General features: G+C 35.6%; 1 protein-coding gene across 1 annotated transcript in view; it reads right to left on the bottom strand.

Moving 5' to 3' along the window:
* Window positions 1–23,549, bottom strand: part of ARFGEF3 (ARFGEF family member 3) — a 95,346-nt gene that overhangs the window by 32,592 nt on the left and 39,205 nt on the right. Inside the window, exons 11-17 of the mRNA XM_051996739.1 lie at window positions 21,787–22,107; window positions 19,200–19,333; window positions 10,866–11,011; window positions 8,859–9,038; window positions 6,097–6,241; window positions 4,668–4,790; window positions 1,671–1,774 (exon numbers count right to left, since the gene is read on the bottom strand). Coding sequence (XP_051852699.1) covers window positions 1,671–1,774; window positions 4,668–4,790; window positions 6,097–6,241; window positions 8,859–9,038; window positions 10,866–11,011; window positions 19,200–19,333; window positions 21,787–22,107 — 1,153 coding nt within the window. The remainder of the gene's footprint in view (window positions 1–1,670; window positions 1,775–4,667; window positions 4,791–6,096; window positions 6,242–8,858; window positions 9,039–10,865; window positions 11,012–19,199; window positions 19,334–21,786; window positions 22,108–23,549) is intronic.

Here is a 23,549-nt window from a genome sequence, read left to right as displayed (position 1 = left end):
TGGATATTTTTTAAAGTAAAGGGCCAAAACCTCACAATTTAAAAAAAATTAGGAGAATATGTTTTTTTTTTTAAAGACCTCATTAATTTAGTCAGTTCTCTCCTCCTCTCTTTTAAAAGAAAAACAGGAAACGTGACATTATTTCACTTTTTTTGAAAATTAAGAGTAACAAATATTTAAATACCAAAAGTGCTCAAATTATTTCCATGTTATGACAGAGTAAAGAAGAACCATAGAAGAGATAGAGAAAAGACTGACCAAAAATACATAGAAAAAGAAATGAGAGCACACAGAAAGACTGAGACATACATACATACTTGGGGGCAGGGGGGGAGACACATAGGTCCTCTACTTTCCATAATATATATATATTCCATAATATACAGATGACTGTAACAGTGGTAAAGTCACTGCTTCTTAAAACTTAGGATCCTGTTGCATTTTTACAACTGTAAGTAAACAAAGCATTTCCTCCTTTTTCATGACTATTCAAAGACCAGATATATTTACTTAAATTTGGCTCAAAAGATGGAGTTTCCCTCCCTCCACTGCAAGGGTCTACAGATTCATAAGAAGTTTGTGGGATAGATTTTAAGGAGTTTGTGGACTACAATGGAGGGAAAATTATACCTTTCTAGTCATTAACTATTTCTTAGAATTTAGCATTTCCTTCAATAATTTAAAAACATTCTAAAAAGGAATTTATAAGCTTCATCAGAGATCCATGTCTCAGAAAGTTAAGAATCCTTGAGTTGGTGTAGTAGAGTCTCTAAGCACCTATGAAACAATCAATGACCATGTTGAGGTCTAGATTTGGGGTACCTAAGTGAAATTAGGGTTTAGTTGAGGCCTAGTGGCAGGTTTGGGGTACAGGGAATCAAACAGAACTCCCCTGCAATACCTTTGAAAGGATATGGCGATAAATAAGGTCTAGTGGTGGCTCGAGTCCCCAATAAAAGCATTTATTGGCCCAAGAATTAGATTGATAAATGAGATTTATTATTGGGTTTGGAAGTAAGGAGATAGGTGAAGGTAGAGATAAAGAGGGCACCAGACAGAGGGTCCAGTGGACAGAAAGTCCTCACATGGCTAGCATGTTTGGGACCTCTGCAAAGAGGGGGTCCCAGCGTGTTACTTTTATAATGGGAGATGTAGCTCAAGAGGCTTTTGGGTATAGCCCCAAAGTTGGCTCAGATCCGGGTGGGGCTGGGACAGGCCCTCAGATCTTCTATTGGATTACAAAGGGACCAGGATTTGTGAGTTAAAGAGTAATTACATTAATGGGGGGGTTGGGAGTCACAAAGAAAGGAATCTTTCCCACATCAACCATATCTAATGTGTTTTTTTTCCCCCTTGGGAAAGGTAGAGAAAAGAAGTTACAATACCCATTCCCTCTTTTCTCTAAGACATCAGAAAGTATTTGCATTAAGCAAAGGACGCTATCTAATCACAATGTTATTATTATTTGGTGAGGCAATTGGATTAAGTGACTTGTCCAGGGTCACACAGCTAATAAGTGTTAAGTGTCTGAGGTTGAATTTGAACTCTGGTCCTCCTGACTTCAGGCCAATTCTTTATATTTATACACATTATGCCAATTTCTGTCTGATCATTTCAGACCCAGAAATCTGAGGAGCCTCCAGAGACGCAGATAATCATTTTCACCATACCTGAGAACACTTCCTGAGGTAATCGAGAGCGGGAAGGCACAAGTCTGTTGATGTTGATGTTGACCCTGGTACACAATCCCCGATCTCTTTACATTCTACTTCTCCTAAAGAACAGGAAGATAAATACAAAAGTGGGGAGGAAGAAGGGGGGAGTCGGTGTACCATATCACTGTTTTGGAGCCAGTTTACTGAGAGATGATTGTAACAAAAATTGTCAAGGTCTTTACTAAGAATAAACTTTATCTCTTCAAAGGAGGTCATGATTCCTCTCTATAGCTGGGAAAATATTTATTTTATTGCCAGTGCTCGTCACTAAGTAGCAATGATAAGGGAGACTGGGGAGACACTACCCATCTGAGGGGCTAAGGATGAGGAACACTTAATTGATTTAAATTATTTCCATCTGTTATTTGTTCATATGTATTGCCTATTCCTACTGGGGCTTTCAGGTTTCCTATAGGTAAATAGCATTGATTGTATCTGTAAATTGTAATCACTTCCCTTCCTTTGTAATTGCTCTGCTTGTGCATTTTAATAAAATCACTGTGCAGTATTACAATTGTTTCTAATTATCTACATTTATAGATAACTAGCACCCTCCCCTGTGGATAAACAGACATAATTACTAAGTGTTGGTTAAAATTCAGAAGCAAATAAGCAGAGGAATGTTTTCTTCTTGGAAAAAAAATGCACATTCTTTAAATTAATACCTCTTATCACAAGGGGGAAACAAAAACCTATTCTTAAAGGTTAAATTTGAGTGGATAATAGCCATACATAAATCCTTTGTTGTTCCACTGCATTTAATACAGATACTCTCTTTTAAATTAAATAATTAATCATTGTATATTAATTGTATAATAATATTGTAAATGGGGTGGACTCCTTGTGAGCTTTCGGTAAAACAGCTCTGGATGTATATGAATGGATAGATTGTGATCTGTATCACTGGAGGGATGTCTTCAAACAAAGTGAAACAGATTTATTTAAATGTGAAGTATTGTAAATTAAAACCTTAGGCTATTTTCCATTATACTCTAGGGAGACTGAGTTGCATATAATTCTAAGGAAGACCATTAAAGAATGGTATGTATTATATAACACATGAAACTGGCAAGATGTGAAATAGATGATTAAAATTATACATAAAAAAGACTACATCTGATGTTCTCTGTTCAGTTCTGGGCACCACTCTTTAGGAAAGATATAAACAAAATAGAATGGGAGAAGTTGATTAGGATAGTAAAGCGACTAGAGAATATATCATCAAAGATTAATGGGAGAAACTAGGGATATTTACTGCAAAAAAGAGAGGAGGTAGGTGGGATGTCAATAGCTGTAATTCAAAAATCTAAAGGATTACCATGTTGAAGAGGGGTTCTACTTATTCTTCTTGGCTCCAAAAGGTGAATCCAATAACAATGCACAGGAAGGTTTCAGAGAGACAGAATTTAACTTGATACAAGGAAAACATTATCATTAAAACTAGATCCAAAAATGGAATGAAGTGGTGTATTTCCCTTAGTGGAGGTCTTCAAGGAGATATGAGATGACCGTTTGTTGGGAATGTTGGAAAAAGGATGTTTGGATGGTTACAGCTTAGACCAGAATGGTTCTAAGATGCCTTTCTACTCTTAGATTGTGTCTTTCTGAAATCTCTCTTTTGTGAGTTTAATACATTTATGTGGTCACTTTGATTCTATTTTCTCTTTGTAAATTATCTCTTACAAGCTTCCATCTTTCCTAGGACCACTATAAGAGTTTACCTTTGGGCTAGATTATAACCTATGAAAAATAAACAATCCAATAGAATTTTGACAATACAGATGACAGAAATTGCTAAGAAACCACTCCAAGGAAGGCACTTGACCTTGACTAGTGGTAGCTCTTAAGCACTAGACCAATATTTTTACATTTCAGGGTTTAATTCCATGTCTGCCTCTTCACAGGATATAAATAATAATGTCAGTTGGCCAATTTGTGGCTTTTTTTTTTGTTTCAAAAACTGTAAAATATCAAGTACTTTGAGCTCTCAACAAAAACATTCAGTGCCATATACTGTGTCTCTACAAAATTGTTCCCAACCTCTATACCATCTGTCTTCTAAATTTTTGGTAGAGCTGTGATTATTTTCTAATAAGGCAATTTCTAAACTTCTTAGATGAGATGAACCTCCTGAGGTAAGTTAGGTTATATTATATACTATAGTATATAAATAAACTAAGTAGTAACTTCAAAGGTTCTATATATGATGGGTCAGAGAGTTTCTTTGTGATTCAAGGTTTCCTTTCTATTAGAAGCACATTTTACAAATAACAAAATTTAAAAGGATCCATTCAAAATTATATCCTTGGGGGACCTGAATTGAATTTGGACAACTGATATTCTGGTCTTAGAAATTAGTTTTATTATGAATAAAAATTACAAATAAAAATAGACACTAAAAATATAGACACTAAATTTTGTGTAAAACAAATTGAATTCACGTCCTAGGTTTTCCATTCATTAACTGTATGATCATGAAAATCACTGTGCCTTAATTTCCTTGCATGTAAAATGGCTATAACATTATTCATTCTCTCAAGGTCATCGGGAAAAAAATATTTTGCAAACTATAAAACAATAGTATATAGATGTGATCTACTATGAGTAATGAATATAATAATATTGTATGTTGTCAGAAGTAAGAAGATAGACTTAAAGAGATTTGAATGTTGTACAATATGTTTCTTCCCAGGCCTATAGTCTGTGTAAAGCTCCAACATCACCATACTGTAATTTAGCTCTGGATAACATCCAAGTGACTTTCATAATAAGCGTTTTGGTTCTGGTACATCACATACACTGTTTACCATCTGTTCAAGTCTTAGGATGCTTGCTTCCTCCCAAGCACACAGTATGCCTAGTGACAAAGGGTCTGGCTTCCAGACAAATACCATCTTGAAAAGAGAAGATAAAGGTTTAGCTAAACTAAATGCATTAGAAAGTCACATTTACCCAATCCTTTCACAAACTTCATAAGGCACATAATATAACTGGTGGCTGCATTGGCAAACACCTGGATGTTGTCCGTGTTCAGAAAGGCTTCAAAGACATCAAACACAGGGGCCTGACCCTTTCCTATGGAAGAGAAATACAGAAGGTAAGTTTGTCAGCCTTGAGGTTAGCCAGATTTAGAGTATTTCTAAAGCAGCTCCCCAAAGGAACTGTCAGAAAGACACTCTCTGCCCTGAGTTGACAACTATTCAACAAAAGTTCAGTGGTTTCTAGGGACCAAACTCATGAACTTGCCTGCAAATATTGTTCTGCTAAACAGTGAGTATATAACAGGAGTATAAGCAAAGATGATGCTTGACTGAGACAGGTGGGGAGAGAGGTGAATAAATAGCAGAAATGAGACAACATGTGAGCCCCCAAATGAAATGAATGTATCATCAGACTCAGTAAATACATGGAATGCTCTATCAATGGTAGTTATGGAATATCAATGTGGATTGAGAGGATTTTAACATAATCTTATGGGAAGTGAGGACAGAAACTTTTTGATGGTATTTTGACCTAGCAAACATGGAAAGGAAACCTAAACTAACTACCTTTATGGACAGGGAGCCCCCCAAAATTTCCCTTGTGTAGATAATCTCTTCCATCCTACAAAGCTGACGTGCCATTTTTTCCTGATTGCATAGATGAGACTCCATAGGCCTAGCTGGAACTGAAATCTCTGTTCCCCAAACATATTGCTCTTTTTCCTCCTGCTGTTCATTCTTTGCTAATTTTCAACCTTGGAGGAGTTTTCTTTGATCTTGCATGGAAAAAGGATGTTGCACAAGCATGCTGATTGCGCAGCTTAATAATTTACATGGTATAATCTCAATTATGTTCTCACAATTGCAAACCAGTCTTTCTGTTGTTCTTGGATGGACCTTCCACCACATTCTTCAAGTGGCAGTTCCAAATCTCTACTTTTTACTCTCCAGTTTCCTCTATCTGTCTCAGTCCCTTTGTCTCTCTCTATCTTTGTCTATCTATATTTCTGTGTCTGTCTCTGTCTCATTTTCTGTCTCTGTGACTGTGTCTATATCTTTCAGATGATGATCTTACCTCCTGATTTATTGAGGCAATTAATGCTATCCATTATGAATTCTTCTTTATTTTTTTACATCTTTATCCATCTTCTCCTTTGCTTTGTATTCACTAGATGAGTTGGTGGCTTTTCCTTCCAAAAGCATTCTGTTATCTTAGGCCTATAATGGCAGACCCTCCCATGTGTCACATGGAAGGTTGTCTCCATTGATCACTTCTTCCCTTTCCTTAAACTTTTATCTTGACCTAGCTATTGTCACGTCTTTATTGTTTGTTAACATATTTGGATCTATCCTAACGTTACAAAAATATGTGATAGAGAAAATCATTCACGTAGTCTTACCCAAGGAGTAGTCTCCTATAAGATATTCCTTCATTTCTGATTTATTACTGCTGTGCACTGTTTCCAGGGCACTGAATAAAGGCCTCCATCCTGACTGGATCTGAGTAGAACACACTTCAACCAACTCTCCTATTGATGTGACTACCTGATTTAAAAACAAATGAAACAAACAAACAAAAATGTTAGTTGTTACAGCCCCTCGCTCAAGAAATATGGTGAAATCTTTGGAAAGGACAATGATTCTCTCCCTGTTATCTAGTTCTTTCCTCATTTATTGAGAGAGGATGGCCAAAGAAAGTAATAACAGAGACAAACTAGGTGTCATCTGCTCCATGTTCATATGATCATATATTTAGAATTGGAAGGGATCTTAAAGATAAACTAATGCAATCCTGAAGAAACTGAGATTTAAGGAAATCAAGAAATATCAGTTAAGAAAATCAAAATCATATAGATAGTAAATAGTAGAGCCAGAATTCATGTCCTTGTGTTGTAAATGATAGAACCAGGATTCTTGCCCACAGATTATCACATTTACTAACCCACTTAGACTGCCTTGGCTTTTAAAACTAAAATTTCTCAATAACATCAGAAGGCTAAGAAATCTACAGGCTCTAGAGGCTGTAAGGTCTAGTGGAAATGTCACATCTAGAATGCAGTCATGAATACTAATGATGCTCTCCTACCAGCTCCTAATGATATGATCCTGAATAAGTCACAATTCCTCTGGGCCTCAGTTAACTTCACTTATAAAATGATGAGCTGTACTAGTTGAACTCTAACCTTTCAAACTTCATTGACATTGTACAATTCGGTACTGTCTAAGAATAAATTTATTTAAAGGCATGACTATAAACAATAACTCAATTAGTATCCAATATTCATCAGTGGTCTATATAATTTCATAAGAAATAATTAAATCCTCTATCTCTGATGTTTAAGATATTTCAAATGGGAAATAAATAACTGTCCCCTTTACTACTTTACTCAATGACTTCTTTTAAAATATCATTGCAAAATCTCAAATATTTCATAGTCATGAAAAATGTATATGGTAGCTGCTAATATCATGCCTAAATCCATAAATCCATATGAGAGTGCCTGTTTCAGATTTAGGTTTTTTTTGGGTTTTGTTTGTTTTTTTTTTAAAGCAAATTTCTCACTTCACCAACTTTTCCAATTATTTACAATTGCCCCTTACACATTTTCTGACTTTTTCCTTTATGCCAAAATGTGTGGATAGGAGAGGCTAGCAATATCTCTAGTCATCTTGTTCCTAGAGAGAAGTGGAGAAATCATACTATAGAGAAGATTAAAGACAGGCATGGAAATCAATAGGATCTGGGCAACCAACCCAAGAAAGATATGAAAACATGGGATCTCAGATTAGTACTAAGAACCATGCTACTTTTGAAGAGTCAGTAGCATAAAACTTGGAGAGCATATTTTAGATGTTATACTGACAAATAAATAAATAACCAAAAGCTTATACCTGGAGAATCTTAGGGCAGATGTTAGGATTCATTTCACATATTGTAGACTGGCAGGAAATTTCAACTCATTTCCTAGCACAACAGCATGAATGACTTCCTCTATAAAGTTCATCCCACCCCATCCAGTTTTAAATATATAATGGAATAATTCCAAGTTTCCATCTGGATCTATCTTACTTGTTTGATAAAACAGAAAACAATTGTGCCTGAACTATTTTTTTTTATCATAGGTAGCTTGAAAAGAATAAAGCACATAAATGTTTATTTTTCAGAGAAAAATTAAGAGGCCAATTTTATTATTTGACCTAATTTATGCTAAGGAAAGGGCTTTATTGTGGTGTGTAGATGCAAATCTATACAAATTATATATGCATAATCGGTTTTCTCAGATCTCTCTAGACTCTTGGTCTCTTGATATATTTTGCCATGAAGGGAATAATTCTTTTTTACTTTTTCATCCCTATTGCTTCCATGAGAAGAGTCGCAGATTTCCTATTCTTAGTCAGTTGTGTTGCATATCATTTTTGTATCTCTCTCTCTTCCTCTTCATCAGTTCAAAAGATTGTGTACTCTAATGAGAGTTGACACTGGTTCCTTCTTTCTCCCTCGATCTAACTAAAGTATATTTACTTCTATCCCTGGTGTGACTTCTCATATGTATAGAATATGTACACAAACAGACCTCAATGTGCCTATTCTTTTCCATAGGATTTATTATATGGTATGAAGATTGTTTCTCCCAAGTTCAGAGCTATTTGTGATGGACTGTGAACAATTTATTAATCAAAATATGATCTTTTGAATGCCATGAAATCTTTCCATTAAGCCAGTACCAAGTTATTTTTTTTCAAGTTTGATTGATGTATTATTTTTTACATTACATTTACAGATTCCTCCAATTTTGTAAGAAGACTTTTATAACACTATTTTGTAAAACTAATAATAGTGACAACTGAAAATGAAAGCAATATTTTACATTTTTGCACTACCAGTCTATCTTTAAAACATATCTATTTTATCTCCCTTCTACTCCTACCTCATTAAAAATATAGAAAATGAAATTTTGTATAACAAATATGCGTAATTATTAAAACACCTAGAATAGAATCCAAGGATTGACAATCCTACTTTAGAAGTATCATTGTCTCTCCTCTTGTATGTAGTGTGAATCCTTTCTCTACATTCTCCTGCAATAAGCAAGCTGATTAAAATTCTCGCTGTCTGGAGGACTCTTCATTTTCCCACATTTTGCCAAATGAGGCTAGTCACCTGGTCCTGGACATCCTCATCACATAATTCCAGCTGCATGATGCGTTCAAAGGGACGGAACAGTGCTTCATTGAAATGAAAATGAGGAGGCTCGCTCCAATCTGTCAGAACCTCTGTAAGGATGTCATGGATGAAGGAGACTGCTTTCTGAGAAACATGCCTTTCTTTATGGCAGGCAGCCTGTAGTGGGGAAGAGATTGAGAGTTGGAAGAGCATCAAAGGTTTAGGTAAGTCAAACAAATCTTTCTGAAGAATTTCCTTGCTTATATGACGATCAAAGTGAGCAAGTGAGTGCAAAATTTACAGGGAGTTTTTTTTTCCCCTAGAATATTGTATTTTTCTAGGATATACCCAGTTCATCAGCCATGTTTCTAAAGTTTGACAGACATGCCAAAATTCAACGGTTACAGGAACAATCAGAGTTCTGATTGTTTCTGGATTTTGTTTAAACTTTTTTTCTTATTAAATACTTGTTAAATGTTAATTTGTGGAGAAGTCTGAAAAATAATTTGTAAGGCATTAGATCCATTCCTAGGCTTCTCACCCACAATTTTAAAAAATTTAGTACTTAGACCTAAACACAATGCCTGGCACATAGTACAAGCTTAACAAATGTTTACTGACTTTAAAAATAGATTACTCCTCTATGGCTGTTTTCCAAAAAATCAAATCACTGTTACCCTTTGTACCCAACAAACTGGTCCCAGGTAGCAGAATTAAATTCTGTGAAATACTTTCTGACCATATTTTCTGAAAGGTGTTATATGAAAAAAATGGGAAAAGATGCTGCAAAACAAAACATTCCAGACATCTAAAAATCAGTTAATAACCTTTATTGAGCTTTTTGCAGGGCACTATCCCAGGTACTGGGAGAGTGAGTACATAGTTAGTAGAAGACATAATTCTTAACCTTAAGGAGTTTATTGTATCAGACTAGCAAGAACATAAAGGCATTTTTATACTCAAACTTAACTACTTTTCCCTGAAGAAGAATGAGAAATTGCCTGTTTTTCTTTTTACTGATTCAAATCAAAACTGAAGGCTATTTGAAGGAGATGATAATTCTATAAAATACCATATTATATATAACTTTAGGGAAAGAGACAGAGTCAGAATCAGTGCTTTCTCTGTCCACTTGATAATAATATTTCAGATACTACATATGGCATGCCATTTATAAAGTGATGCTGATTAATTTTGTGCTGTGTCTTATGGAATGCTATAATCATATAGCAATCATTATGTATTTTGGGATAGACAGGGTAGAGTAGTGGTTAGAGAAGCCAATTTCATAGTTAGGATGAAATGGGATCATGCCCGATCTTTGGTATACACTGCCTTTGTGACATTGGACAAATCATTCAACCACCTACTATCCCCCCAGACAACTCTCTAAATTACAGAGTAGCTGCCTATATGCATTGTTAGAGGGAGTTTCCTATTCCAGTAAAATTACAGGTATGTCTAAAATGTGTACATAAAAGCCTTAATGAAGTTTACAGCTTATTCAAGCCTATTCAGCCTATTCAGGTTAAAATTGCCCTAAGACTTATGGAACCCCCTTGATATGTGTGTACATATATGTGGATATAGCTAGGTATGCATTAGGAATTATTCTATGACATGAGATGGCTCTCTATAATGTCAGAACCTCCATAAAATTCTGCATATATTTGTGTAAAAAAAGACACACATGCACACACACACATACACATTGGACCAGATCTGTGATTCTACTGGGAGAGTTAACTCCCTTTGAAAATGCAAAAGAGGTAATTATATATGTATGTATATATGTATAGATATATGCATGTATATTTGTGTAAATATACACACATTTTACATATGAACATATGTATGTGACTACAAAGTACTAAATATAATAGTTGTTTCTGCATGATATATGTATATGTCTATGCATATATATATTTGGCTTCTCTTAAGAGTTTTCTATCCTGAAAAAGTCTGGAGTTAGGTAGGTCTTTTCTTCTCTCTGCAAACACTCACCTCTACCAGATGAGGAGCAACAAGGCTCCAACAACGCATGAAATGAAGAAGTGGCCGAGATTTACTCCGGACTATTCTGAGCATTGAATCTCCGAGACGGAACAAGTGGAGAGCACTTCTCCTATCTTGAGTGGATTTAACTTCTCCTATAAGAAAGGTGACAAAACCTTAATCCAGGAACAGCTGAATCTTGGTGGCATATACATAGGATAAAGAGCAAGACATTATTAGTATGTTCAGAAGGATGTTCAAAGTTCTCAAGTGGACAAGAAAAATTACAAAAGTTGGAAGGAAAATGATCACATTAACATACTGTTGGTGAAGTTGTGATTTGGTCTAGCCATTTTGGAAAACAATTTGAAACTGTGTTCCCAGAGTTACTCAACTGTGCATTTCCTTTGACACAGTAATATCATTACCAGATCCATACTCAAATGATCAAAGAAAAATGAAAAGGATCTTTTTGTGCCAAAATAGTCTTAGTAGTTCTTTTTATATTGGCAAAAAAACCCTAAAAACTAAGGGTATGATATCAATTGAGAAAACTGTTTTGTTAATTAAAAACAACATCACTGAATCATAAGAAATGAAGAAAAGAATGGTTTTGGAGTGACCTAGGAATATTTGTTTGAATATTGTGATGCAGGGTAAAGTAAGCAGAACCAAGAAAACAATTTATAAAATAACAATGATGCTGGCAAACAACTCTGAATTCTGATCGATGTAATGGTGAAAGAGAGTAGCCAGTCAGCTTTTCCACCTTTCTTCTTGACATTGGTGATAATGGTTGTATCTGAAATTTGGAACGTGGTCAAGGTGCTGAGAAAGAATCCATGTAGGCCCATAAGCAGTGACAGAATCAAAGGATCAGAGCTTAAAAAAAAGGATAGAGGGAAAATCCAACCCCTTCATTTTATAGATGAAGGAAGTGTGTCTCAAGGAAGGGAAGTATCTTATTTGAAGTCAGAGAACAGTAAATGTCTTAGACAAGGTTCAAACTCGGGTCTTCCTAATTCTGAATCCAGTGTTATATCCTAGTATGTCATGTTGAAGTACTGCCTATGCTTATCTCTAGTAATTTATGTTATAAATAGGTGACATCAATTTAAACTTGGGATCCTTGAATAAATCAATCAGAAAGGTTCCCCAATTTCTAAATTGCGAAATAGCCCTTCAGTGAAGCAAAGAGCTCTACATTTTGCTATGGAGAGTCTGCCTAGGCAGTATTTATACCATAGTGACAGAAACAAAGCAAAAAACTAAAGGAAGACAGACAGATAGACAATGTATCTTCTCTCTCCTGAAATTACTCCATCTTTAAAATGAGTAGTCATGTCTCCTTCCCTCAATACTCCTGTGTTTATGTTTTGCTCTTTTCTACTTCCCTTGCCATGCTAGCTATAAAGCAAAGCAAAATTATATTTCTTTGCTATCCTCAGGAAAATAACAGAGTAATGATCCTCAGCTGCCTCCAATAACAATTAAAGACAGAATAATTAGCCATCATATTTTCTGCTTTCTTCTCTCTTTTTCTTTATATATACATACATACCCATAGTGTATGTATAAACACACATATATTTGGAGTCAACTTTTGGGCTGTAATCACACACACATGTTTACACACACATGTTTACACACACATATACATACATATAAAAACATATGAGTATATATATAATCTTTGTGTGCATGTGTAAATACACACACAAAGATTATATAATGCACATGCATACACATGTACACACAACAAATGGGTATGTGTGTATATATATATATATATATATATATATACACACACAAACACAAAATATGCTACCTACCTCCTTAGAAAGAGGCATACACACACACAGACATACAGATATAGTACATAGATATGTACATGGATATGCTTATTATCATTATTATTCAGTCACACACAACTATTTAAGACAAAGCCCTTCTATCTTCCACTATCACCTGAAGTCTCTCCAAGGTCATGTGCATTGCTTCCTTGACACTATTTAATCATCTCATTCTCTGCTGTCTCCTTTTCCTTTTGCTTTAACTTTTCCCATCAGAGTCTTTCCCAAAGAGTACTTCAGCTTCAGCTTTAGTATTTGACGTTCCAGTGAATAACTGGACTAATTTCTTTAAATATTGACTAATTTGATATCCTTATAGTCCAATTCTCACAGATATATCTCACTACTATATATGTATATATATTTATCCATATAGCATACTCTCTGTACAGCTATAAATAAACACATATAAACATACAGGTGTACATATACAAATACATGTATATGCATAGAAAGAATTCTAGTCAGAGCTTATTAGTTAACAGAGAATAGCTGTCAATTGATTTCTCTGACATGACTTGCAATAACAATAAAGTTTCTTTATCTGATATGTACTCACAATATATATTACACAGTTTGGATTTTTTAAAAAACTATAACAACAGTTAATCATTGTCATGTAAGGATAAAATGAATAGGACAGCAGATGAAAAATAAAATACCACAAAATATTTTTTCTTCTGTTAGTGGTGGTGTACCACTTTTGGACCTTTAGGTTAACAGTCTCAAATATACTACGTAAAGGAATGGAAACACAGCTAAAGAAAACACAAAAAGAGAAGCTGGATTGGCTAAAATATATACAGAGGAAGTTTCTGCTGGAGGCAACACAATTCTAAGGGTTGCTGTTCCCTATTAAATTGTGACTGGTTTTCCTTTCTTTTATCTCTAGTGCTAAGCACAATGTCTGGCAATCCAATCCAAACATTCACAGAGTGCCTAGTCGGTGCTGAGGATTTAATTAATAGAAAGAAAGACAGTCCCTGCATTCAAGGAGCAAAAAAGTAGACAGGAAAGCAGAGCGGGGATAATGGGATATCAGGTAGTATACACTCAAGCATTTTGTTTTGTGGAATTGAAACCAGGCAAATCAACAGATACAAAACAATGAGCTGAAAGTCCAGTTTCTGCCCTCTAGAAAGGAAAAAATGGAGAAGAGCTTGGTACTTTACCCTCTATCCCTAATTAGAAGCAGGAGAAGGCTGAGGGAGGAACCAGTCAAGACTTCAGTTAGGAACAAAGATATGAGTTTAGAAGCTATTATCCTGAGACACCTTTTTCTAAAGAGTTGAGAACAGGCAGGGCAGCAGATGCAAAGTAGGAGCACAAAATATGAACTTAATAAATGGTCACTGATTGACTGAAAAGTGGAAGAATATAAAAAATTGGGAAAAATCATGAATACTGTTATTACCCCCCCAAAAATGACTCAGACTATATCAATAATTTCTGACCCATGTGTCTACTATTTCATTTAGAACATGTCTAATGAAAATATGTGATAGGAACAATGGGTTTATGTAAGCAATATTCAAATATTCAACAATGTTTGATTCTTTACAGTCATACAACAGAGTATAAGATGTGGTAAACAAGATTTTATTGTGCTTATTCTCTGTAGATCTTGAAAAGCAAAATGCTATCTTAAAATTTTTCTCCAGAAGAATGTAAAAAATGTCAAAAATCACCAAAAAAGAGCCTTTAATAGACAAGAAAATTGATTTTCTTTTTTCTTGGATTATCCTAACCTCTTAATATTCAGAAAGGAATAAGAGAGACATATGCTCAACAAAGGTATATGCTACCTTCATTTAGTTCAATTCAATAAACATTTATTAAATTAGGAAATGTGGTATAGTGGAGAGAACAGAGGTTCTCTAGTCAGATTACCTGAATTCAAGTCTCATTTATAATTCATATTATCGGTATAACTTTGGGCATGTCACTAAATCTCTGAGTCCTGACTCTTTATAAAATGAAGGGTTTGGAGCAGATGACCTTTAAGATTACTTTCATCTTTAGAGCTATTATAATGTAATTAGTGCTAATTATATCTAAGATACTTTACTAACGACATTTTACAAAAACAAAAATCCAATTGTCTCTAACCTCATAGGGCTTGTGTTATATATATGGATGACATCCAGATTAGAGTCCAAAGGAAAATGGACTTTCTTCAGTGGTGAAGTTTTCCAATTGCTTCCTTTAAAAGGAAAATATTGTGCTAATAGTATAATGTCCTAGAAAGCTCTCTCTCTTTCTTTGTACACACACACACACACACACACACACACACACACACAGAATTTGTAATCACTCAGAAAAGTTTGGCTTAGTCATCCACAATAGAAAAACCAAGTGGATAAAGAACACCTAACTAGTGGCATCAAACTCAAATAGAAAGGAATCCCTGTGGGCCATTACAAATTAACATTTGTGTAGTAGTGTTGTATTTTTATTTATTTTTCAAATATTTCCAGTTACATTTTAATCTGGTTCAGGTTGTATTCAGGAGTTTCACAGGCTACTTGTGGCCCATGGATTGTGAGTTTGACACTTCTGGTCTGAAGGGACAATCTACAGAGCTGGGTTATTATCTTGTACAGAAATGGAGAAGAGATAAAGAATTGAGTTTAGAACTAAAGAGGTAGAAAGACAGTGGACAAAATTGCATTTAGAAGATTGTACTATGCCTTTCAATCATCCTAAACTTCCTGAAACAAATAAACAACAACAACAAAAACCCAAACAATTTTTTAAAACATTGATTTTTTTTTTCTAGTTATGTTATATGATTAAGAGTCATGGAAAACCACAATCTCAAAAGAATCAAAAGTATGAGTCACCCAAAAGATTTTAGAAGATATGCCTGGGGACAGCTAGGCAGTGGATAGAGCACCAACCCTGAAGTCAGGAGGACCTGAGTTCAAATCTAGCCTTAGAAACTTACTATGTTCTAGCTGTGTGATCCTGGGCAAGTCATTTAACCCCAATTGCCTCAGGGGAAAAAATATATATATATACACACACACACACACACACACACACACACACATATATATGCCTGGTGTATAAAAACAGGTTGCAGCATATTTACAATAATGAATTATTATTAAATTATAATTTAATCTATAAATATACAATATATATTATATATAAATATATAATAAAATAATTTAATAATAATTAAATATAATATAAAATATTATAAAAAGTAATGCAAAAGAATCTTTATTTCTCTGTATGTTTATTGGCACATGGGTATATATAATGTGAACTATAGTTATAGATACAGATAAAAATATCATAGGACCTAGGATCAAATGATTTAACTTTTCTCTGTCTCTATATCTGAATCTTTCTTTCTCTATACGTTTATAGGCATATGTGTAATGTTCTCTGGTTTGGTTTTCTGGGGGTCTCTGGGAGCAGTCTTCCTTTCTGTTCAGTAATCACCACAAGAACAGCCAGGTGTTACAGTCCAAATCCTTTATTGTCTCCTTGCCTGGGGTTAGGCAGCTTTCTTAGAGGCCTTTCAGAGTCTTGGTTTCAGTGGAGAAAATGCAGGAGGAGAGCCTGCCACCAGGAGCCTGACCAAAGATCAAATGAATCTCTCTCCTTGGTTCTGAGAGCTTGAGCTCCTGACCCCAGTCCTTTCTCTTCTCTGCCTCTGAATGAATCTAGCTGAGGCTCCCAGTTTATATACTCTACACTGATTATAAACCAATCATTATATCACCAGGAAACCATTATTTGTTGTAAGATTAAAACAATCATACTGAACTTAGGGAATTATTAAACATCATGCTAAAATAGATAACAGAATAATAGAATAGAACAATAGAGAGAACAGAACAATAGAATAATTGTCTCATCAATTCCACTTAGTGGAAGAATCCTTGTGTAGAATCCTTGTGTCAAGTTCAGAGTTCTGGTCCATAACAATATGTGTATATATGATATGTGTGCATATATGTGTGTGTGCATATAATATATATGCATGTATGTATGTGTGTATACAAAGAACTATCCTCTATAGTTCCTGAGTTGAGAGACTACTGGTTAGCAAGACTTCTATGTGGCACATCAATTCCCTTTGGGAATGAACTGGTTTGCAAGAACCTGCTTGTTGCCCCCCAATCCACTGTTGCTAGTACAAAAGCAAACTTGATTTTGTGTCTTTTTTCATTTTAGATTCCACTCTGACTGTTTGCTGTCGCTTGCTTTTCTTATCCCTGATTCTCATCTCTGTCAACTACACCCCTTTTGCTGCTTCTAATCTCTACTATCTGGGGCTGCAGCCAGGACTGCTGTGATTTTTTTTCCTATTCACCATTCTTGACTCTCTTGTCTCTCAACACTCCTCCCATCCTTCTTCAACTTTGTTGGAAAAGTCTAATCTTTTATCGTTCTCAGCCAGCTAAATCTTTCCTTTCTAGTAACTCCCAGCCCATTAGGTATAATCTTCAAATCTCTTCATAGTTGGGTTTGTTGTTTCCAGATTTACAGAAATTACTTCTTTCCTAACAGTCCTTATGATGAAGTCAGGATAGCAATTTCTAGTTAAAAATAAATGTGACAAATTCACAATGACCATTCTCTTTGGCAAAAGGTAGGTTTATTTAGGAGAAGAGAAAATGAAAAGGTAAAATAGGCACCAGGAGTGGTAAATATGAAATAGATTTGGGAGAGCAATAGGGTTCCCAAAGAAAAGAATTTGGAAGAACCCATTAAAGGAATTTGCTATGAGGTGGGAGCATGCCATCAGCTGGCAGGTCAGATCTATAGAGGAGTTTAGCACATTAATCAGAGTTAGCTGTGGTAAGGAGAAAGATGACATAAAAGAAAAGATTAAAGATGGCGAGAGACAGAAAGACCTTACAGTGGGCTTGGTCCTTAGAAAAGATTTTCATCATGAGCAGATCTTTTATGAGGGAAATACAACCAAGTTGGAATTTCTCAGAGTAGGAGGGAAAGTACCAGGGAAGAATTTGGTAGCTCACAGGGGAAGGGATCAAAGAGGATCAAAGAAGATAGAATGCACCTGGCAGCCCAAATCTCACACTGGTCTAAAGATATGCTAATTGAGATCTTAAAAGTTGTTTAATGAGGTTTGGGAAATAGACAATGGAGGCTGATAAAAATATTCTAACCTTATAAATCACTCCATTTAAATGGCAATTTTGAGTCCACGATTTATGCCTGATAATAGCCTGATGGACTTCTTCCAGACAAGGAAAGGCAGTAAGCTCAGAGTACACATCATTTTCCCCACCCCACTTTTTAAAGACAATTTCTGAGATCAGAGCAGATTCAGAAGCCTGGAGATGTTGAAGATAGATCACCAGAGAGCCAAGTGTGGCTTATAGTATCAAAACAAAAAATTAAAAAAAAATCTAACCTGTGGAAAGGTTATATAGTCATTTTGTGAGATAGAGACTTTGAGTTTTAATGTTTTAAGACTCAAAAGACATTCTTGGAATTAGTCTTAGACTTCAAGAAAACTTAATTTATCAAGTTCAATTTCCCATGCAGGAATCTTTTCTGCAACATCACTAGCAGATGCTTGATACATTTTTGGTGACAAGGAGTTCACTACCATATGGAGAAATTCATTCTTGCTCAATTCTAATCATTAATAAGTTTTTCTTTATATTGGGCTTATATCTGCCTCCCTATATCTTCTATCCATTGTACCTACTATTGCCCTATGGAGAAACACAGAATAAGGCTACTTCCTCTTCCATAGGATAGGTTTTAGACATTTGAAAACAGCTATTATAGACTTTCTGCATCTTCATTTCCACAAATCAAGTACGCCCCATGTATAAATGCAAAGATAATTCTAACTTTCTATTCAATACAACAGCAACTCCTCAAGAGCCAAAACTCACTTTTGTTATTTGTATTCTTAGCACCCAGCATAATACCTGGAACATAGAAGGCACTGTTTAAAAGCATTTTGGATGATGGGATTGATCAGTTGCAAACGTTTTGAAGACTTGTTCAAGAAGAATTGGATGTTTCCTAATCTAATCTCTTACCCAATCCCCCTGCAATCAGTAGCTTGCATCAGAAAAATAGTTTATTGGTATGAGGAATACAGGCAGAAGCATGAAATAGATTTTTTCCCCCAGTGAGTGAAGCTAACATACAAGAAATGAATCCACAGCTTCTGCCTCATTAAAACCATGACTTAACAAGCAGAACTAACAAGTCTGGCAGCATTAACATTAACTTGCCTGGACAGTTACACTGGCAAGGAGCATAATTTTCAAATATCAAGAGATACCTTCCCTATCCTGGCCCCCAATATAACCACTCACACATACACATGACCAGACACCACTTGCATAACTACTTAATGACAACATAGGTAACATGTCCAATCCTGTGACAAAAGGGATTCAGATTCATTATCTCTAGCTTGTCATTGATTTGAGAGTTTCTACCCCTCAATCCCTTGATAGTATCCTAGAAAAACCATTACCTGGCATTGCTAAAGAGTAATCGACAGTGTCTGTAACAGAGTGGAAAAGCTGGGATTGAGATGCTTTTTTTAACTGGTAGAGGAAGCCTGCCAATGCCATTAAATTCAGCTTGTCCGCAGCATCTTCAAAGAGCCTACATAAGAAATACAGGAAAAAGTTATTGGGAAACATCAGAATATCCAGATAATAACATTTCTTAAGTTCTTTACCAGGGCTTCTTAAACTTTTTCCACTTGCCCCCTTTTGCCTAAGGAATTTTTACATGACCATGGTATATATAATAGGTATACAAATTAAACATTTACTGATAATAAATCATAATTTTGTTACCACCCCAATCAGTTAAATGACCTTATATGGGGTTACAACTCACAAGTTAAGAAACTTTGCTCTATATAGTTCTCCCTTCCACAATGCAACTTTCCCTATCATAGTTTTGATATATTGCAGGTTGGCATAAGAAAATAAGTGGGAATTTTGGAAGTTTTATGGAAGCCACAGGCAACATGCAAAGGACAGCAGACAATTCAGAAACAGTTTAGCAATTTAGAAATGCATAAAATAAATGTATAGTATTTTGTAATATCAAACACATTTTATTTTTAATACTATAATAAGTCATACTTCTTCTCTGGTATAAAGCAAGGGCCAATAAAAATTTATACTGATTTTCCAGATCTCAGGGGCACCATTCCTCTGATCCCTGCAATGTGGAAGGGATAATTACTATGGGCAAATATGCTTTATTTCCTTTTCTATAAGATGAAAATGAAAGTACTCACCTGAAGGGATTGTTGAGAAAACCAAATGAGATAATGCAATAAAAGTGATTTTTGAAGCTTGAAGTACTATATAAATGTCAGCTTTGTTGGACTTAAAGTCAGGAAGACCTGAGTTCAAATCTTCTCTCTGATGATGATGATGAGAGGCAGCATAGCAGAGTAGATGAAAAACCCTCTACCAATGCAGATTGCTATCTTTTTTGCAACTTAAAGGATTAGAGATTGTATTGATTACCAAAATGTTAAGTGACTCAACTAGGGTCACACAGCCAGTAGATGACAAAGGGTCTTTCTGATTTTAAAGCTGGTTTTTCATCCACTCTGCTATGCTGCCTCTCATCATCATTTTAAAAGTAAGAAAATAGTGGCTAAAATGGCTAAGTAAAGGATGAGGGAACAGAACTAAGGGCAATTTGTATTTTACATCACCCTTTCTCTCTAACAACAATGACAATAGTCAATATTTACATAGTATCTTAGGGTTTATGGAAAACTTTACATATATTATTTGATCATTCCAACAACCTTAGAGGTAGGTGCTATTATTCTCTCCATTTTACAGAAGAAGAAACAGCCTCAGAGAGATTAAATGATTTTCAGAATCATGAGCTATTCCTTTTGAACATATAATGAACTTATCATGTAACTTATTACATATTTAAAAGAAACACCAAATTGTATATAATAGATTTGCAGTTTTGTGTGCAATTATCTTTTTCTATTCTATGCTATGGAAATGCTTATTTTATTTCTTAAGTTAAGATTAAAAATTTTTTTAAAAGAACCACACAGCTATTGAATGGCTGAGAGAAGATTTGAACTCAGGTCTTCCTGACTTCAAGTCCAACACTCTATCAATATAATGTCATGAGACACACACAATGACAGCTTGGAAACAAAATAATAAACTCTCTGGAAACACTTTCTGGCAGATCCACTTGGAGCAGTTAGTGAATGTCCAACAACAACTAATGAACAACATACCACTGTAATGACCGCGTATTTAAAATCAGCCGGAGTCAGGAATTCAGGTTAAGGGAAAAATCTTCAATATTTATTGAAGTGAAGAGGTGAATAAAGATTGCGATAGCAATATGGGCAAGAAAGATTGCTATAGCAATGTGGGCAGCTGCAACAGGAAGCCAGCTAACAGAGAGCGATCTGAGCTGAACAAACCGTTGCAATAGCAATCCCAAAAGTCTCTCCTTCCCCTTCCTTTTCCACTCTCCTGCCTCCACCCACCAAAATCGTCATTTCCTATACAACACATCGGGACTTGCACAAAGAGTGGGCGGGGGCCATTCTTTCTCCAAGCTTATATATTAATAGATTATGGTCCAATTACTATTTAGCCTCATGTGCTTGGGACCTCAGTGCATCAACTCAAGCCTCAGCCCATTACATACCACAATGACTGAGCCTGAAATTATTGCTGTTCAGTCATTTCAGTTGTGTCCAAGTCTTTGTGAACCCATTTGGGGTTTTCTTACAAAGATACTGGTTTATCATTTCCTTCTCCAGATTATTTTATAGATGAGGAAATTCAGGCAAACAGGATTAAGTTCTAGCTCCATCTAATTATCTCAGTAATTCTAAATCTGTTTGAAGAGGTAGACAAATGGCTCAGTTGATGGGCAAGCTACTTTGTCTGACCCTTGACATTGGAGTCATATTTGCTGGTGTTTTTTAAATCTTATTTTGAAGCCATAGGGGAAATAACAGCTGTTTTCTCTGTCAGAAAGTTAGACTTGTTGTAGAAAAAGCCCATTATAGAGAAATTATGAAAAGGGGAGTGTCCACATACCTATCAGCTTGGGTGGAAAGGGTGAGGACAGCCTTGGCAGCACTGCTCCCACTCAAAAGGCTACCACAACGAAAATCAAAGGTTCGGCCCTTCCGGCCCTCCTTAATGAGCTCCTGAATGGATAGCTGCTGAATGATGGGTGTGCTGTGCAGAGAGTTGTCGGGCTGGAGGTGTGAGTCTTGGGGAAAATGTTCTGATTCATAATCTGCCAGAACCCCTGTCCCTCCAGAAATCTTCTGGGGCTGACTGATGGGCAGAGCTGCCTGAGTTGTGCCATCACTGAAATGGTTGTGCTCCAATGTTGCAACGTATTCACATACTCTGTACTCAGAAAAGAGAAAACCATAGAACACAGACGTGAATGGGATAATTTAAGATTATGGGTGGTAATCTGGAAATAGTACCAGTGTTCAGCATCTTAAATGGCAAGAGTCAATAGAAAATCCATTGCTTTCTTTGCTTCTTTTTCATCTCTGTCTCCCAAATTAGTCTTTGGACATATGATGATCATGAAGTATATATATATATTTTTTAGTTTCTTAAGTTAAAAAAATGTGGATACATCTTATTTAATTTCTTGATTCTCCTTATCTAGTGCTTTCCTTCCAAAATTACCTTGGGTTTGTCATGTCTATATCTTGTTTTTACCTTGGTGTTTGTATATTGTCTTTACCATTAGATTATGTCCTTGAAAGCAAGGAACTGGTTTGATTGTGTGTGTGTGTGTGTGTGTGTGTGTGTGTGTGTATGTACATGTTGTGTGCTTTTTTTCTGCCTTTTGGGGGGAGGTATTCTAGTCCTTAGAACAATTTTTGGTATATAGTAGGCTCTTAATAAATGTTCATTGGAGGAGGATTCTGGGAAGATGGTGGAGTAGATTGGTAAATTTCAAGCTCTCTAGATTTCTCCCACAAATAGAACAAATTTGCACCTCAGGGTGAACATAGACTGGTGAAAAACCAAGAAGACTTGAGACAAAACAGGAGTCCTTCTGATACAATGCAATAAGATCTAAAGAAAGGCCTGTCTGAAGTGCAAATATCTCCAGTCTAGCTCTGCAGAAATATCAAGTAGGGACCCTTTGGACTAGCTGATTGTGACTGAAGCCTTAGCAGAAATGACAGAGTCCTTGAGGACTGTTTGTCAAGTTGGGGGTTTGAGTTTAGAGACAAAGTGAATCCTGGCTTATTGGGAAGGCCAGGCCCAGCTATGCTGCTAATACTCAGTCCTGGGTGAGAAAGAATCAGTTCCTGGTGAGTATAGAAACAGCGGAATAGGGGCACTGCTGGCTGTGGGCACTTGCAGGAGGGTGGAACTTTTGGTTTGGGGTTCCTGGTCAGAGTAGGGAGCTGAAAGGAAGCTTAAGGCATCATCCCCCCACTAACTTTTTTTTTTTGCACTAATACCTCTAATTTAAAAAAAAACTGGCAAATAAGAAAGAACATTCTTTCTTAAATTGAAACATATTATGGGAACAGGGACGACTAGGATTCATCTTCAGAGGAGGACATGTTAGTAAAAAAAAAAAAAAGTTTCTATCCCAAATGGTTCCCTGCCCAGAGAGAATTTATAGAACTCAAAAAAGAATTTAAAAAAATCAAATAGACATTGAAAAAAACTAAACAAAAAAAAAACTGGCAAATAAGAAAGAACATTCTTTTTTGAATTGAAACATATTATGGGAACAGGGAAGACTAGGATTCATCTTCAGAGGAGGACATGTTAGTAAAAAAAAAAAAAAGCTTCTATCCCAAATGGTTCCC

The sequence above is a fragment of the Antechinus flavipes genome, chromosome 4 (genome assembly GCF_016432865.1).
Source record: "Antechinus flavipes isolate AdamAnt ecotype Samford, QLD, Australia chromosome 4, AdamAnt_v2, whole genome shotgun sequence".
Classification (NCBI taxonomy): Eukaryota; Metazoa; Chordata; class Mammalia; order Dasyuromorphia; family Dasyuridae; genus Antechinus; species Antechinus flavipes.
The sequence above is the reverse complement of the archived record's forward strand: the minus strand, read 5'-3'. Positions and strand labels throughout refer to the sequence as shown.